Source organism: Carcharodon carcharias, chromosome 2 (genome assembly GCF_017639515.1).
Source record: "Carcharodon carcharias isolate sCarCar2 chromosome 2, sCarCar2.pri, whole genome shotgun sequence".
NCBI classification, from domain to species: domain Eukaryota; kingdom Metazoa; phylum Chordata; class Chondrichthyes; order Lamniformes; family Lamnidae; genus Carcharodon; species Carcharodon carcharias.
Genome location: NC_054468.1, coordinates 9513565 through 9531194, shown reverse-complemented (window position 1 = coordinate 9531194; position 17630 = coordinate 9513565). Strand labels below are relative to the sequence as shown.

Sequence of the window (17630 nt, the reverse complement as noted above, 5' to 3'; positions counted from 1 at the left end):
GAGGGAGCTTTACTCTGTATCTAACTCTGTGCTGTACCTGCCCTGGGAAAGATTGATTTATGTGTCACCCTTCCCAGCATTTACATATGATGATGAAAAGAAACACAGAACTCAGGATGAGATCTGCATGAGCATGTTGTCAAGAGGTTACATTTCAAAGTCAGCAGTAACTGGATCTAAAGTTCATAGAAAGCAAACAGCCTCCATCTTAAACTTCTAGCACTGAGCGATATCTTAAAGCCATTTCTCTTCCTTCTGAAGTAAAACAGCGACAGTGAACAACCCTCAGCCCGTCAGGCGATGATTCATTACAAACAGCTCCCCACGGCCTACAGCTGCTGACAGAAAAGCCTTCAATTTCTGCCAGTGATACACTCAACAGCTCACAAATTAGCACTTGCCAATAACTGGGCCCGCCGCTACAGAATACCATAGCCTCACTGCTCGAAAACAACTCACATCTTCAGTCTGTGGTCCTTTCAGAAATGTTATCCTCGTCAGCCTTACCTACTTGCTCCTGACTTCCTGATGTGACAGTGATTCAGTGTGTTCGAATCATGCTCTCTTCTCTCTCTCTCACTCTCCCTCTGACGCCCAGAGCTCATCTGCAAACACCCAAAGCTGGACCCGAGGTAAAGGAGTCAGAGCAAACCTCAAGGGGCATTTCTATAGCACCTTTCACAACCTCAGGAAGCCCCAAAGTGCTTTCCAGCAAACGAAATACATTTTTTGAAGGGTAGTCACTATTGCAGGAAATACGACAGCTGGTTTTGTGCACAGCAAGCTCCCACAAGCAGCAAAGACCAGATCATCTTGTCTTTACTGATGATGATGGGAAGGAAAAATAAAGGACACCCCCCGCCCCCACCCCCGGCAGTCCTTCAAAATAGTGCCATGGGATCTTTCACACCCGCCTGTGAGGGCAAACGGGGGTCTCATTTAACACCTCGCCTTATTTCAACTGGATGTATGGCTCAGCGGCTAGCACTCTTGCCTCAGAGTTGGAATATTGTGGGTTCAAACCCCACTCCGGAGGTTTAAACAGAAGATCTAGGCGGACTCTCTCAGTGCAGTCCTGAGGGAGTGCTACACTGGTGAAGGTACTGTTGCTCGGATGGGAAATTAAACGGAGGCCCTGTCTCCCCTGGCAAGTGGATGTAAAAGATCTCAAGGCCGATCTTTTTGAGAGGAATGTTGGCGCCCCGAGGCTGAAATTCGTCCCCCAGACAACATCATCGAATCAAGTTATCTGGTCGTGATCAGTTTGTTGATGGAGGAATCTTGCTGTGTGGGCGTTTTCCAGGAGGCCAGGATCAGACCCTGATGTGATGCCCCTTGCAGTCAAATGGCCAATCAACGATCATTATCTAAATTCACGCATCAATGCTGGCCACTTACCAAGGGTGTCCAGTGCCCATGAACACTAACCCAGTCAGCAGCGAATGCAGTAGGGATAAGGTGATGATGTTGGGGTGTGAGGTAGGGGGTGAGCGGAATTAAGACAAATGATTAAATCTGAGTGGGGAGGATGTGGTCAGACTAACATTCACCCATCCATAAAAGACTGGATGGATGTTTGCCTCATTAAAACTGCTGGGATCTTCCTGTGCTATAGCATCTTCTACAATCTCAGGGTGCCTCAAAGTCCTTTACAGCCAATGGAGAAATTTTTAAACAGTTTACGATGTAGGAGACATGGCAGCCAACTTGCACAGGAAACTCCCATGAACACCATCAGATAATCTGTTTTTAAGTGTTTGTTGAGCATCAAACATTGATCAGGACAGAGGAGAGAGAGAGGTGGGGAGAGAGAGAGAGCTCACCATCCTTCAATTTGAAACAGTGACTGTTGACATCTTCCACATCCACCCGGGTAGGCAGGCAAGGCTTTGGCTTAAAGCCGCATCTCTGGCAGTGCAGCACACCTTCAGTGTGAGCACTAAGAGTGTCATTCGCTGCTGGGAGGTTGGAATTGGCATACGTGTCGAAAAATAGCTGTTAATAAGTTGTACATGATGACCAACCAGTTATAGCAGCCTATGGGCGCTGGGAGCATGCCCCAGGAAGGAGTTAAATTCTTCACAAAGTACAGGAGAAAGTGGTCCAGTACATAAATAAAAATAAAGGAGTCCTGGAGAATTACTCTGCCCCTCCTTAAGAAAAAGGCAAAGAAAGTAGAGTTCGGTGAGAACTTTAACTTGTTCACGTCCCACATGGATTAGGCATGAAGCAGGATGTGACACCGGTAAGTGATGTTTTTGGGCTCTCCCCCCAATAGCCTCTCAATAATTAAGGTCAGCAAACCCTACCCCCCGCCCCACCCCCCACTCTCCTGCTAGAGCGGGGTTCGGGAAGTCACTCATCTATTCTTCATCCAAGTTCAAAGTTCCAACAGACGCTGCCAGATGTCCTGCCAAAGGCACTTGAAAACCACCTCCGCAAGAACGCAGCACTCAAACAAGCGGGCACGTGGAAACCTGCCGCATGTCTGGTGGTGCAGCGACTTGACATTTAAACAGACAGCACCCCTCGCAGCTAATATCTCAGGATCAGGGCTGCTAGCAACACAGCGAAATTCCACTGGGGCTACATCATTGCTTGGAACACTTAGGAGCTCTGGCAGCTTATAACATTGGTGTTTCATTCCTCCAACTCTGCCTCTCGATCAGAAGCTGCTCTTCCTCCCGCCCTCCCTCCCTCCCTCCCTCCCTCCTCTCTCTCTCTCTCTCTAACAAAAGAGAACAGGCCAAAAAAAAAAAAGACTTGCATTTACATAGCACCTGTTATAACCTCAGGATGTTCCCAAAGCCCTTAAGGCAGTTAAACACTTTACTTTTTTTTTTTGACAGATAGTGACCATTGTAATGTAGGAAAGGCAGCAGACAATTTGGGCACAGAAAGCTTCCACAAACGGGAATGTAACGAAGGTCAGATAATCCATGTTCTTTGGCGGTGTTGATTGAGGGATCGGTATTGGGCAGGACACTGGGGAGAGCTCCCCAGCTCTTCCTCAAAACGGCAGGCCCTGGGATCTTGTACATCCACCAGAGAGGGCAAGACAGAGGCCTCCGTTTACTGCCTCAACCAAGAGATGGCACCTCCGACAGCGTAGCACTCCCTCAGTACTGCACTACTAGCATCAGCCTGGCTCTTTGTACTCAAGTCGCTGGAATTGGGGCCTGAACTGACGGCCTTCAGACTCTTGAAGTGAGTGTTGAAATGAGTGGCTGACACTACAAGAGTTTGCTAAACTGATTCTGCACCCTGCCAGCGTCACCAGGGGAACAACAAACAGCCGAGAGGCCCACAATGTTCAGCCAATGTAGAAACCGGGGCTTCGGATTCAGAGAGCGTGACCAACAACGATCGACCTCGCCCGCGAGCACCGGAGACGCACATTCTTGTAGCGTGTCTTTAAAACCATGGCTGGCCATTGCACCAGGATTCACCAGGCCCCATTCTCTCGCTATCTCTGCAATCTCCTCCATAGCCACAACCCTCCGAGATCGCTCCAATTCTGGCCTCTCAAGCTTGCTCAATTTTAATCGCTCCACCATTGGGTCTCAGCTGCTGAGATCTAACATCTGGGACTTCCGGAGTTCCCTCTCTCCGCCTCGCTATCCTCCTTTAAGGCCCTCCTTAAAATCTACCTCTTTGCCCACATTTCTGGCCATCTGTCTTATTAGGGACCTCGACTGGCTCAATGTCAAATTCTGGTTGGTAACGCTCCCGCGGACACGTCTCGGTATGTTTCACCACGTCACAGGTCCTGTATAAACGCAGGTAGCTGCGGATCCATCGCCGGCAATTTATTCTGTGTCTGGTCGCTCTCTCACAATCGCGTCTCTAAAATTGGCATCAACGCCTGGGGGTTCTGGTGGGAGAAAGGGGCCAGGGTGTGGCGGGGGGGAGGGGTGCAGGAGGAGCGGTAGCAATTTAACCAGGGTGCCTCTTTTGATCAAAGTGAATCCCTGTGGGAAAGCACGAAATGAGTTAATCCCAGCACCAGGAACAGTGTTGGCTGAGCAGTTGCCGAGGGTGGGGGGGGTGGTGGAAGGGGTTGGTGAGAGGCTTGTGAGGGGAATGTCGAGTCACTCTCCGGATCTATCCGGTTTCTTCCATCATTTTCAGGTGAATTCACGGGGCGTGGTGGGGGGGGAACGCCCGCTTTACAATGGTCAAGTGGGGCTTTTGTGATATGTATGGCACGCGAGTGACTGCCATTTTAACTATGAAGGCCTGACTGAGGCCAATCACAGCCTGGAACTGGCCGGCGTGGTGTGGGGGAAGCCAGGAATCTAGTCAGGAGAGGCCCAGAACAATGCATCTTTTTCCTTCAACCTTGTCAATGTTCCTTGGGGTCCTCCTGGCCCCACAAGTACAGCTTGAGCCTTTCTGCTGCCCCTCCCCACGACATGACATTCCCATTCTGTCTTCCCCAGCTGCCGCGAAACTGTTCCTCCGGGTGGACTGAGTACCCCTTGGCCCCCACCATGAACTGTGGCCACCAACCCCCCACCCCACCCCCCCCCACCCCCCCACCCCCACCCAGCGCTGAGCCTCATCCTGCTGGTTTTAGGAGGGAGCCGGTGTCAAACATTCGAGGATTCAGTGGGCAAGGTGGGGGTCTCACATACTCCCCAATTGTCCACCAATTAATCCGACAGTGGGTCAGTTTGCAAGCGATAAACCCTCCTCTTACCCAACTGAACAGCCTCACAGATCCATCCATCTATTTACCAGGTATTACTGTGGTATATCACATGCATGATATTTACGTGTGATAACATACCACATTAATACATAGAAAATTTCTCTCTCTCTCGCTCTCTCATCAAACTCAAAGCTCGGGATTGTTGGACAAGTTACCAGAGAGAGATTAGCAATTCAGGAATGAAGCTGACAGACAGGCGCCACCTGCATTTACCTATCACCCTGGGCTGTTTACATACATGAAAATAACTTTATAAATGCAAGCTGTCTCATCACAGCCCACAGCCCTTTACAATCAGTGAAATACGCTTTAGTCACTGCTGCAATGGAGGAACTGTGGGTGCCAATTTGCACACAGCAATGGGAGAGATGGTCCTGTAGGGGAAAGGTCGTTGCACTAATGCCATTTGGGGAATGATATCGGCCATTCTTACCTGGTCTGGCCTACGTGTGACTCCAGCAATGTGGTTGACTCTGAACCACTCTCTGAAATGGCCGAGCGAGCTCTCAGTTTTATGAAACCGCTACAAAGTCTCAAAAAAGTCATGGAACTGGACGGACGACCCAGCATTGAATTAGGCAGTGGAAACAACAACAACAAACTCAGCCCTACCGAACCTGCAAAGTCTGCCTTGCTAACTTCTGGGGTTCCGAAATTGGGAGAGCTGTCTCACCGACTAGACAAGCAACAGCCTGACATAGCCATACTCATGGAATCATATCTTACAGATAATATCCCAAACACCACCATCACCATCCCTGGGTATGTCTTGTCCCACAGGTAGGGCAGACCCAGCGGAGGTGGCAGCACAGTGGTATACAGTCGGGAGGGAGTTGCCCTGTGAGTCCTCAACATTGACTTTAGTTCCATGAAGTCTCATGGCATCAGGTCAAACATGGGCAAGGAAACCTCCTGCTGACTACTACGTACCCCACTCCCTCAGCTGATGAATCAGTGCTCCTCCATGTTGAACACCACTTAGCGGAAACACTGAAGGTGTCAAGAGTGCAGAATGTACTCTGGGTGAGGGACTTCAATGTCCATCACCAAGAGTGGCTATGTAGCACCACTACTGACTGAGCTGGCCGAGTCTTAAAGGACAAAGCTGCTAGTCTGGGTCTGTAGCAGGTGGTGACGGAACCAACAAGAGGGAAAAACATAATTGACCTCGTTCTCACCAACCTGCCTGCTACAGATGTATCTGTCCATGACAGTATCAGTAGGAGTGACAACCGCACAGTCATTGTGGAGACAAAGTCCTGCCTTCACATTGAGGGATACCCTCCATCGTGTTGTGTGGCATCACCACAGTAAATGGGATAGATTTCAAACAGGTCTAGCAACTCAAGACTGGGTATCCATGAGGTGCTGTGGGCCATCAGCAGCAGCAGAATTGTACTCGAACACAATCTGTAACCTCATGGCCCGGCATATCCCCCACTCTACCATTACCATCAAGCCAGGGGATCAACCCTGCTTCAATGAAGAGTGCAGGAGGGCATGTCAGGAGCAGCACCAGGCAGACCTAAAAATGAGGTGTCAACCTGGTGAAGCTATAACACAGGACTACTTGCATACCAAACAGCATAAACAGCAAGTGATAGACAAAGCTAAATGGTTCCACAACCAACGGATCAGATCTAAGCTCTGTAGTCCTACCAAATCCAGTTGTGAATGGTGGTGGACAATTAAACAGCTAACCAGAGGCGAAGGCTCCACAAATATCCCCATCCTCAATGATGGAGGAGCCCAGCACATCAGTGCAGAAGGTAAGGCTGAAGCATTTGCTACAATCTTTAGCCAGAAGTGCTGACTGGATGATCCATCTCAGCCTCCTCCAGAGGTCCACGGCATCACAGATGCCAGTCTTCAGCCAATTCAATTCACTCTGCGTGAGATCAAGAAATGGCTGAAGGCACTGGATACGGCAAAGGCTATGGGCCCTGACGATATTCAGGCAATAGTACTGAAGATTTGTGCGCCAGAACTTGTCACGCCCCTAGCCAAGCTGTTCCAGTACAGTTACAACACTGGCATCTACCCAGCTAAGTGGAAAATTGCCCAGGTATGTTCTGTCCACAAAAAGCAAGACAAATTCAACTCAGCCAAATACTGCTCCCTCAGTCTACTCTCAATCATCAGTAAAGTAATGGAAGGGGCTGCCGAGATTGCTATCAAGCAGCACTTACCCAGAAATAACCTGCTCACTGACAGTCAGTTTGGGTTCCGCCAAGGCCACTCAGCTCCTGACCTCATTACAGCCTTGGTTCAAACATGGACAAAAGAGCTAAACTCCCGAGGTGAGGTGAGAGTGACTGCCCTTGACATCAAGGCTGCATTTGACCGAGTGTGGCATCAAGGAGCCCTAGCAAAACTGGAGTTAATAGGGATCAGAGGGAAAACTCTCCACTTCCAAAAAAAAATTGATACAATGCCACACAAAAGAGAGAAAAGTTATAGCTCATGGAATAAATAGCACAATAGTAACACGGATGCAAAATTAGCTGAGTGACAGGAAACAGAGAGTAATGGTGAATGGATATTTTTCAGGCTGGAGGGAGGCTTGTAGTGCAGTTCCCCAGGGGTCGCTTTTGGAACCCTTGCTTTCACTGACGTACATTAAAGATCTAGACCTTGGTGTATAGGGAACAGTTTCAAAATTTGCGTACGATATAAAACTTGGAAGCATGGGGAACTGTGAGGAGGATGGTGCAGAACTTCAAAAAGACAGACAAGTTGATGAGATGCACAGAGAAGTGACAGATTAAGTTCATTGCAGAGAAACGTGAGGTGATACATTTTTTTAAGGAAGAAAGACAATATAAAATAAAGGGTACAACTCTAAGGGGGGTGTAGGAGCAGAGGGACCTGGCTGTATAAGTCATTGAAGGCGGCAGAACAGGTTGAGAGAGTGGTTAGTAAAGCATACAGTTTCCTAGGCTTTATTAATTGGAGCATAGAGTACAAGAGTAAAGAGGTTGTGTTAGACCTTAGCTGGAGCACTGCGTACAGTTCTGAGCACCGCACTTTAGGAAGAATGTGAACACATTGGAAAGAGTGCAGAAGAGGTTTATAAGAAGCATTCGAGGGATGAGGAACTTCAGTTATGAAGACAGATTGGAGAATTTGGGACTCTTTTGCCTGAAGAGAAGGCTGAAAAGAGATTCGATGGAAGTATTCCAAATGATGAGGGACCGGGACAGAATAGACAGGGAGAAACTGTTCCAATTGGCAGAGGGATGAAGAACCAGAGGGCACAAATTTAAGGTAATTAGTAAAAGAAGCAAAAATGATATGAGAAAGAACTTTTTCACACAGTGAATGGTTAGGGTCTGGGGTGCACTGCCTGACAGTGTGGTGGAGGCAGGTTCATTCGAGTCATTAAAGAGGGAATTAGATGATTATTTGAAAAGAAGCAATCATCAGGGTTACAGGGAGAAGGCAGGGCAACGGCACGAGGTGAAATGCTCATTCGGAGAGCCAGTGCAGACATAAGAAGCTGAATGGCCTTCTTCTGTGCTGTAGCAATTCTGTGATTCTGTTTTTGGAAACACATCTAACATAAAGGAAGATGGTTGTGATTGTTGAGGGTCAATCATCTCAGCTCCAGGACATCACTGCAGGAGTTCCTCAGGGTAGCGCCCTCAGCCCAACCATCTTCAGCTGCTTCATCAATGACCTTCCTTCCATCATAAGGTCAGGAGTGGGGATGTTTGCTGATGATTGCACAATGTTCAGCACCATTCGCAACTCTTCAGACACTGAAGCAGTCCATGTCCAAATGCAGCAAGACCTGGATGACGTTCATACTTGGGCTAAGTGGCAAGTAACATTTGCGCCACACAAGTGCCAGGCAATGACCATCTCCAACATGAGAGAATCCAACATCTCCCCTTGACGTTCAATGGCATTACCATTGCTGAATCCCCCACTATCAACATCCTGGGGGTGACCACTGACCAGAAACTGAACTGGACTAGCCACATAAATACTGTGGCTACAAGAGCAGGTCAGAGGCTGAGAATTCTGCAGTGAGTAACTCACCTCCTGATTCCGCAAAGCCTGTCCACCATCTACAAGGCACAAGTCAGGAGTGTGATGGAATACTCCCCACTTGCCCAGATGAGTACAGCTCCAGCAACACTCAAGAAACTTGACACTGCCCAGGACAAAGCAGCCCACTTGATTGGGACCACATCCACAAACATTCACCCCCTCCACCATTGACACACAGTAGCAGCAGTGTTACTATCTACAGGATGCAGTGCAGAAACTCACCAAGGGTCTTGAGACAGCATCTTCCAAACCACGACCACTACCATCTAGAAGGACAAGGGCAATAGACACGTGGGAACACCACAACCTGCAAGTTCCCCTCCAAGCCAATCACCATCCTGACTTGGAAATATATCACTGTTCCTTCAATGTCACTGGGTCAAAATCCTTGAACTCCCTCCCTAACAGCACTGTGGGTGTACCTACGGCACATGGACTGCAGCGGTTCAAGAAGGCAACTCAACACCACCTTCTCAAGGTCAATTAGGGATGGGGAAATAAATGCTGGGTCTAGCCAGCGAAGCCCACATCTTGTAAATGAATAAATGAAAAAAAGTTTCCTCCTTCCCAGTCACATTACTCACCTGTTGTGAACCATCACCATTGACCAAGTGAGGCATCATGGGGAGTTCTCCGTTGAGTAAAGGTGGCAGTTCCAAGGGAATCTGGTCTGTCATCATCATTGTGACATACATTCATGGAATCCTCTGCTTACTGCCTTCCTGCAAAGAAACGACACAATAGAAGTTAAATTAAGAGGGACTTGGTTTTATTAATAGCATCTTATCACAGTTCTCTGAATTCGTCCAGAAATACTCCATGCACAATAAAAGAAATCACTCCTGGAACGCAGCCACCGCTATCACAGGGGCAAAGCTGGTAGCTTTTCCTGCACAGCAAGATCCCAAAATCAAAGAATAAGCAGATCTACATTTCTATTGTCTTTCACACCCTCAGGATGTCCCAAAGCAATTTATAAGCAACACTCCTTGAAGTAAAGTCGCTGTTGTAACGAGCAAATATGTGGCAGCCAGTTTTTTTGCACAGTGAGCTTCCACAAACAACACCGTGTTAATGACCAGTTTATCTGTTTTGGTGATGTTGAGGGATAGATACTGGCCAGGGCACAGATAATTCTAGGGGATCTTTTATGTCCACCTGAGAGGGCAGAGAGGGGCCTTGGTTTATTGGCTCAAACGTAAGATGGCACCTCCTGACAGTGCAGCACTCTGTCAGTACTGACGCAGGGAGAGTCAACCTCTGAAGATGAGAACTTAGCCCTGATGGTAGGAAATGCCAGCAAGCAGCCCAAAGAGAGGTGAGGCAGAAAGGCAAGTGAACGGAACAGCAGCTTCTGTCCAACTAACCACCTTTCCCAGTGTGGTAATAAGTAGCTGCTTCAATAGAGAACATTCCAAGAGCAAAGTTTGGTAGGGCATTGAGGACTGCGGAGGAACAAAGGGATCTGGGAGTTCAGATACATAATTCCCTGAAAGTGGAGTCACAGGTAGACAGGGTTGTAAAGAAAGCTTTTGGCATACTGGCCTTCATAAACCAAAGTATTGAGTAAAGGAGTTGGAATGTTATGGTGAGCTTGTATAAGACGTTGGTGAGGCCAACTTTGGAGTATTGTGTGCAGTTCTGGTCATCTAACTACAGGAAGGACATCAGTAAGATTGAGAGAGTGCAGAGAAGATTTACTAGGATGTTGCCGTGTCTTAAGGAGTTGAGTTACAGGGAAAGATTAAACAGGTTAGGACTTTATTCCTTGGAGCGTAGAAGAATGAGGGGAGATTTGATAGAAGTTTACAAAATTATGAGGGGTATAGACAGAGTAAATGCGAGTAGGCTCTTTCCACTTAGATTAGGAGAGATAAACATGAGAGGACATGGCTTTAAGGTGAAAGGGGAAAGGTTTAGGGGGAACATTAGGGGGAACTTCTTCACTCAGAGAGTGGTGAGAGTGTGGAATGAGCTGCCATCTGACGTGGTAAATGCGGGCTCACTCTTAAGTTTTAAGATTAAATTTGACAGATACATGGATGGGAGAGGTCTGGAGGGTTATGGACTGGGTGCAGGTCAATGGGACTAGCGGAATAATATTTTGGCACAGACTAGAAGGGCCAAATGGCCAGTTTTCTGTGCTGTAGTGTTCTTTGGTTCTATGGTTCTAAAGGAAAGAAAAGTGTCCTGACTGCAATATTTTAATTGTGATATTCAAAATTAAGAGGCAGGACGGGGGTTTATAGAGCAAATAGAAAAATGCTGTTTCCAGTGGCAAGAGGATCAGTAACCAGAAGACACACATTTAAGGTCATGAGTAAGACTAGGGAGGAAGATAGAGAGAACAATTTTTACACAGCGAGTTGCTCGGATCTGGAATGAGCTGCCTGAAAGGCCAGTGACAGCAGTAGATTTAAGAGTAACTTCAAGCATTTATCCAATTCCCTTTTAGAGGGGGAATAAAGTGCATGATTATGGGGAAAGGACAGTGGATAGGATTATCTGCGTAGGTTTTTCAAAGAGACAGTGCAGACAGGATGGCTGGAATGGCCTCCCCCTGAACTGTGCAACTCAATAAATGTTCTTACTCCCCAAAGAGCTCCCTCTTGCATTGTGTTAGCAATGTGCAAGCGTGACATAAATCAGGAGTGATGAAAAAGTGACCAGAGGACAGGGGACTTTTTAGACCGATCTGGAGAGTTCGAGCTGTGAGGGAAGCCCTGCCTTTCAGGGCTGACCTCACTCCCTTTATCCGATATTTCCAAGGTTCTCCTCAGAATTGCCAAATTTAAATTGGAAAAATCTGCACTTAACAAAGTTTGGGTCTCTCCCTGATAACAATGAGCTCAGGAAAAGACTTCAAAGAGTCACTGGGATCATTAATATTCCAAGCTAAAGCTCTGCCAATAAACTGTTCCATGTATTTCAACTAAATTGACCCATGTTGAAGAGGATGCACAAGACGGTTTGTCTGAGGGATTTAACAATGGTTATTTACGGCACATTGACTTTGAGTTAATGGGGGATGGGAAGAGGATGCTCAATGGTTGCACTTTGCGATGACTCTTCCTCTGATGAGCATCGCGAGGGGCCAGCATCTTACTGACATGGGGCTCCTTTGCACTAGGATCAACCCCCACTGAAGGGTCTCTGGCACTGGACAATTCTCCACACAGGGCATCATGGTGAACCTTGCTCTGGTACCCTCCAGCCATTCACACAGAGGAGGCTGTCCTGCCCGTGGTACTGCAGCTGAGAGGTTCCCCTGCCCATCCCCATCCCCCACCAACCTGAGATAGCGACAGGATGGTTGGCAATCCAATGTGCCTGTGGAAGCCCTCATCAAAGACAACAAAATGAAGAAGAAAAGTTAATAGGGCATGCCTTGATCCAACTGAAAACACACAACGAGACATCTCACATGACAAGAAATGCTGTCAGTGCCACAACGCCTGCAGATCCCGAATTAGCCAAACTTCGGACTCATGGGACACATTCACCCCTGCTAGTGAGGGATAGCTAATAATAAGCCATCAATGCACACCTACCAACAACAACATACATTTATAGAAACATAGAAACTAGGAGCAAGAGTAGGCCATTCGGCCCTTCGAGCCTGCTCCGCCATTCATTATGATCATGGCTGATCATCCAACTCAACAGCCTGCTCCCGCTTTCTCACCATACCCTTTGATCCCTTTCGCCCCAGGAGCTATACCTATAGAAAGCTATATCTATAGCAGCTTTACTCTAGTAAAACATCCCAAGACTTTTCATTGGCACACTATCAAACAAGGTTTGACACTGAGCCACAAAGAAAAGACACAAAAGGCTTGCATTTATATAACGCCTTTCCCAATCACCAAGAATCCTACAGCACTTTATAGTCGATGAAGTACTTTTGAGGTAGGAAACGTGACAGGCAATCGGCACACAGAAAGATCCCCCAAAAATGCAATGTTAATGACCAGGTAAGCTGTTTTTGCAATGTTGATTGAGAGATAAATATTGGCCAAGACGCTGGGGAAAGCTCCCCTGCTCTTCATTATTTTAGTGTCATGAGACCTTCATGTCTACCAAACAGAACAGACTTGGATTAACATCTGATCCAAAAAGAAAATATTAGCACCAATTTTTTTTAATTCATTCACAGGATGTGGGCTTCTCTGGCTAGGCCAGCATTTATTACCCATCCCTAATTGCCCCTTGAGAAGGTGGTGGTGAGCTGCCTTCATGAACCACTGCAGTCCATGTGGTGTAGGTACACCCACAGTGCTGTTAGGGAGGGAGTTCCAGGATTTTGACCCAGCGACAGTGAAGGAACAGCTGATATAATTCCAAGTCAGGATGGTGAGTGACTTGGAGGGGAAATTCCGGGTGGCGGTGTTCCCATCTATCTGCTGCCCTTGCCCTTCTAGATGGTAGTGCACATGGGTTTGGAAAGCGCTGTCAAAGGAGCCTTGGTGAATTCCCGCAGTGCATCTTGTAGATGGTACACACTGCTGCTACTGTGCATCGGTGGTGGAGGGAGTGAATGTTTGTGGATGTGGTACTAATCAAATGGGCTGCTTTGTCCCGGATGGTGTCAAGCTTCTTGAGTGTTGTGGGAGCTGCACTCATCCAGGGAAGTGGGGAGTATTCCATCACACTCCTGACTTGTGCCTTGTAGATGGTGGACAGGCTTTGGGGAGTCAGGAGGTGAGTTACTTGCCGCAGGATTCCAAGCCCATGACTTGCTCTTGTAGCCACGGTATTTATGTGGCTAGTCCAGTTCAGTTTCTGGTCAATGGTAACCCGCGGATGATGATAGTGGGGGATTCAGTGATGGTAATGCCATTGAACGTCAAGCGGTGATGATTAGATTCTCTCTTGTTGGAGACAGGAATTATCTGACATTTGCGTAGTGTGAATGTTACTTGCCACTTGTCAGCCCAAGCCTGGATATTGTCCAGGTCTTGCTGCATGCGGCTATGGACTGTTTCAGTATTTGAGGAGTCGCGAATGGTGCTGAACATTGTGCAATCATCAGCAAACATCCCCACTTCTGACCTTATGAAGGAAGGAAGGTCATTGAAGAAGCAGCTGAAGATGGTTGGGCCGAGGACACTACCCTGAGGAACTCCTACAGTGATGTCCTGGAGCTGAGATGATTGACTTCCAACAACCACAACCATCTTCCTTTGTGCTTGGTGTGACTCCAACCAACAGAGAGTTTTCTACCTGATTCCCATTTGCTCCTGTTTTGCTAGGGCTCCTTGATGCCACACTCAGTCAAATGCTGCCTTGATGTCAAGGGCAGTCCCTCTCACCTCACCTCAGGAGTTCAGCTCTTTTGTCCATGTTTGAACCAAGGCTGTAATGAGGTCAGGAGCTGAGTGACTCTGGCGGAATCCAAACTGAGCATCAGTGAGTAGGTTATTGCTAAGCAAGTGTCGCTTGATAGCACTGTTGATGACTCCTTCCATTACTTTATGATTGAGAGTAGAATGATGGGACAGTAATTGACCAGGTTGGATTTGTCCTGCTTTTTGTGTACAGGACATAGCTGGGAAATTTCCAACATAGCTGGGTAGATGCCTGTGTTGTAGCTGTACTGGAACAGCTTGGCTAGGGGTGTGGCAAGTTCTGGAGCACAAGTCTTCAGCACTATTGCCGGAATATTGTCAGGGCCCATAGCCTTTGCAGTATCCAGTGCCTTCAGCTGTTTCTTGATTTCACGTGGAGTGAATCGAATTGGCTGAAGACTGGCATCTGTGATGCTGGGGACCTCCGGAGGAGGCTGGGATGGATCATCCACTCGGCACTTCTGGTGAAGATTGTAGCAAATGCTTCAGCCTTATCTTTTGCACTGATGTGCTGGGCTCCCCCATCGTTGAGGATGGGGATATTTGTGGAGTCTCCTCCTCCAGTGAGTTGTTTAATTGTCCACCACCATTCACAACTGGATGTGGCAGGACTGCAGCTTAGATCTGATCCGTTGGTTGTGGAATCACTTAGCCCTGTCTATCACTTGCTGCTTATACTGTTTGGAATGCAAGCAGTCCTGTGTTATAGCTTTACCAGGTTGACACCTCATTTTTAGGTATGCCTGGTGCTGCTCCTGACATGCCCTCCTGCACTCTTCATTGAACCAGGGTTGATCCCCCGGCTTGATGGTAATGGTAGAGTGGTGATGGACATTGAAGACCCCCACCCAGAGTACATTCTGTGCCCTTACCATCCTCAGTGCTTCCTCCAAGTGGTGTTCAACATGGAGGAGCACTGATTCATCAGCTGAGGGAGGGAGGTACGTGGTAATCAGCAGGAGGTTTCCTTGCTCATGTTTGACCTGATGCCATGAGACTTCATGGGGTCCAGAGTCCCTCACGACTGTATACCACTGTGCCATCCAGTGATGGTGAAGGTAGTGTCGGGGACATTATCTGTAAGGTATGATTCCGTCCAGCTGTTGCTTGACTAGTCTGTGAGACAGCTCTCCCACTAGCCCCCAGATGTTAATAGGGAGGACTTTTCAGGATCGACAGGGCTGAGTTTGCCATTGTCGTTTCCGGTGCCGAGGTCAGGTGGACCCAGAACCGGGTGTTCCATCTGGTTTCATTGTTTTTCTGAGACTTTTGAATGGTTTGCTTGGCCATTTCAGAGGGCACTTAAGAGTCAACCACATTGCTGTGGGTCTGGAGTTACATGTAGGCCAGACCAGGTAAGGATAACAGATTTCCTTCCCTGGTGAACCAGCTGGGTTTTTTATGACAATCGACAATTTGTTGGGCTGTATGGCCTCCTTTTATGCTGTACTACTTTTAGTGGGGCTTGACCCACAACCATGGTTATCATTAGATTTAATTCCAGATGTTTGTTGAATTCAAATTCCGCCTTGGCAGAATTCCAGCCTGGGTCCCCAGAGCATTACCCTGGGTCTCTGGATTACTAGTCTAGCAACAATACCACTATGCTGTCGCCTTCCCTCAATACCTTGCTCAAAGCGCTAGATTTTCAGGCACATCTTAAAGGGGACAAGAGAGAGGTAGAGAGGGAATGGGGTTTAAAGAGGGAATTCCAGAACTTAGGGTCAATGCAGCTTAAGGCATGGCCACCAATGATGGAGAGATGGAAATCAGGAATGTGCAAGAGAAGAGGAGGAGGATTAGAAGAATGCAGAGATCTCAGATAATTCTAGAGCTGGAAGCGATTACAGACTGGGGAGGGGAAAAGCCACTGAATTCTGAACACAAGGATGAGAATTTTAAAATTGAGGCTTTCCTAATACTGGGGCCAGTGTTGACCAGTGAGCTGAGGGGTAATGGCTGAATTGGACTTTGTGCGAGTTAGGATACAGGCAGCAGAGTTTTGGATGAGTTGAAGTGAATGGAGGGTAGAGTGTGGCCAGGACAGCATCGGGATAGGTGAGCCTGGAGGTTACAAAGGCACGGAAGAGGGTTTCACCAGGGAGGGCAGTGACCGGGAGTTGGCAGGTGGGGGTTGAAACCATGAGTCTCTCATTGACTACCATATCTCCCAGGGACCAACCAACAGAGCACATGCTGGGAATCAGTCTGTCAACTGTGTACCTCAGTATGACACTGGACTGTGCTTTAACTTGGGGGAGAGGGTGGATGAGAATGATCTTCAGTGGGATGGGGGAAGGGGTAAACTGCAGATAGTACATCAACAGCCCAGTCTACACGCTCAGTTTTTCTCTACCACCCAGTCTGCGCTATCCTGGGGCACCCAACAAGACCAGTTTCACTCTCACACTGTCTTGGCCAGTTTGTGAATCTCTCAAGCTCAGGCAATCAGTCCATCAAAACCCCAGACCCCTCAATCCTATTGGTGCTTGGATATCCGCCTCGTTCCTTCAGCTTGTTTGAATCTTGTGGGCCTGAAGATTTGGTTCCAGCCTGATTTTAACCACATTGGTGGATGAACTCTAAATCAGACTGTGGGTAGGTGATCACACCAGCAGCTAGAAATATACGCAAATGAATGGCAAATGCGATTGAAACGTTTATAACGCCAGAGAGAAACCACTTAAATAGCGCCTGTCCTGGTCTCAGAGCGTCCCCCAGGCAATGAAGTACATTTTTATTGTACTGTCGAGAAAAGTGGCAGCCAAGTTATTCACAGCTAGCTTCCAAAAAACAGCAATGAGACAACTGATCAGATAATCTGCTTTTTTTCATAAAGTGATGTTGATTGAGAGATATATATGGGCCAGGGTCACAGTGGAGAGCTTCCTTTCTCTTCTTCAGGATAGCAGCCATGGGATCTTTTACATCCCACCCCAACAGGCCATCGGTTTAATGTCTCAACCGAAAAATGGTACCTCTGACAGTGCAGCACTCCCTTACTGTACTACTCTGTGGGTTACCCGCTGAATTTGATAAGCAGAGGACACAGCTTTATGGTGATGGGGTGAAGGACCCGGGGTGACATGAGGAATCATACTCTTGTGCTGTGAGTGGTTAGGAAATGGAATGCACTGCCTGATGGAGCAAGTGGAAGCAGGCTCATTGGCAGCTTTCAAAAGGAACTTGGACAGATACTTGACAGAGTAAGATATTGCCATGATGTGATGAGAGTGGGACCACTTGGAACACACTTTGGAAACGCCGGAGAAGATTTGATGGGCTGAATGGCCTCCTTTTATGCTGATTATTTTAAGTGGGGCTTGACCCACAACTATCTGACTCAAGAGGACAGAAGGTGCTATCCAGTGAGCCACATTGGACACCGAACCCATCTAGCCCTCAAGATGAAGCCTCTCTGAACTGCACTAATATAGCAGGATAATGGCCACAAAAGTATATCAAACAGGGTGAAAGATGGATGCCAAGGGAGCAGCAGAAAGGAGACAACG

The 17630-nt window shown here is 47.7% G+C and overlaps 1 protein-coding gene across 1 annotated transcript in view; it reads right to left on the bottom strand.

Annotated features, from left to right (window-relative positions):
* fndc3ba (fibronectin type III domain containing 3Ba) overlaps nucleotides 1-17630 on the bottom strand; it is a 444633-nt gene that overhangs the window by 347960 nt on the left and 79043 nt on the right. Inside the window, exon 2 of the mRNA XM_041204259.1 lies at nucleotides 9355-9492. Within this exon, the coding sequence (XP_041060193.1) occupies nucleotides 9355-9465 (111 nt within the window). The 5' untranslated portion in view covers nucleotides 9466-9492. The remainder of the gene's footprint in view (nucleotides 1-9354; nucleotides 9493-17630) is intronic.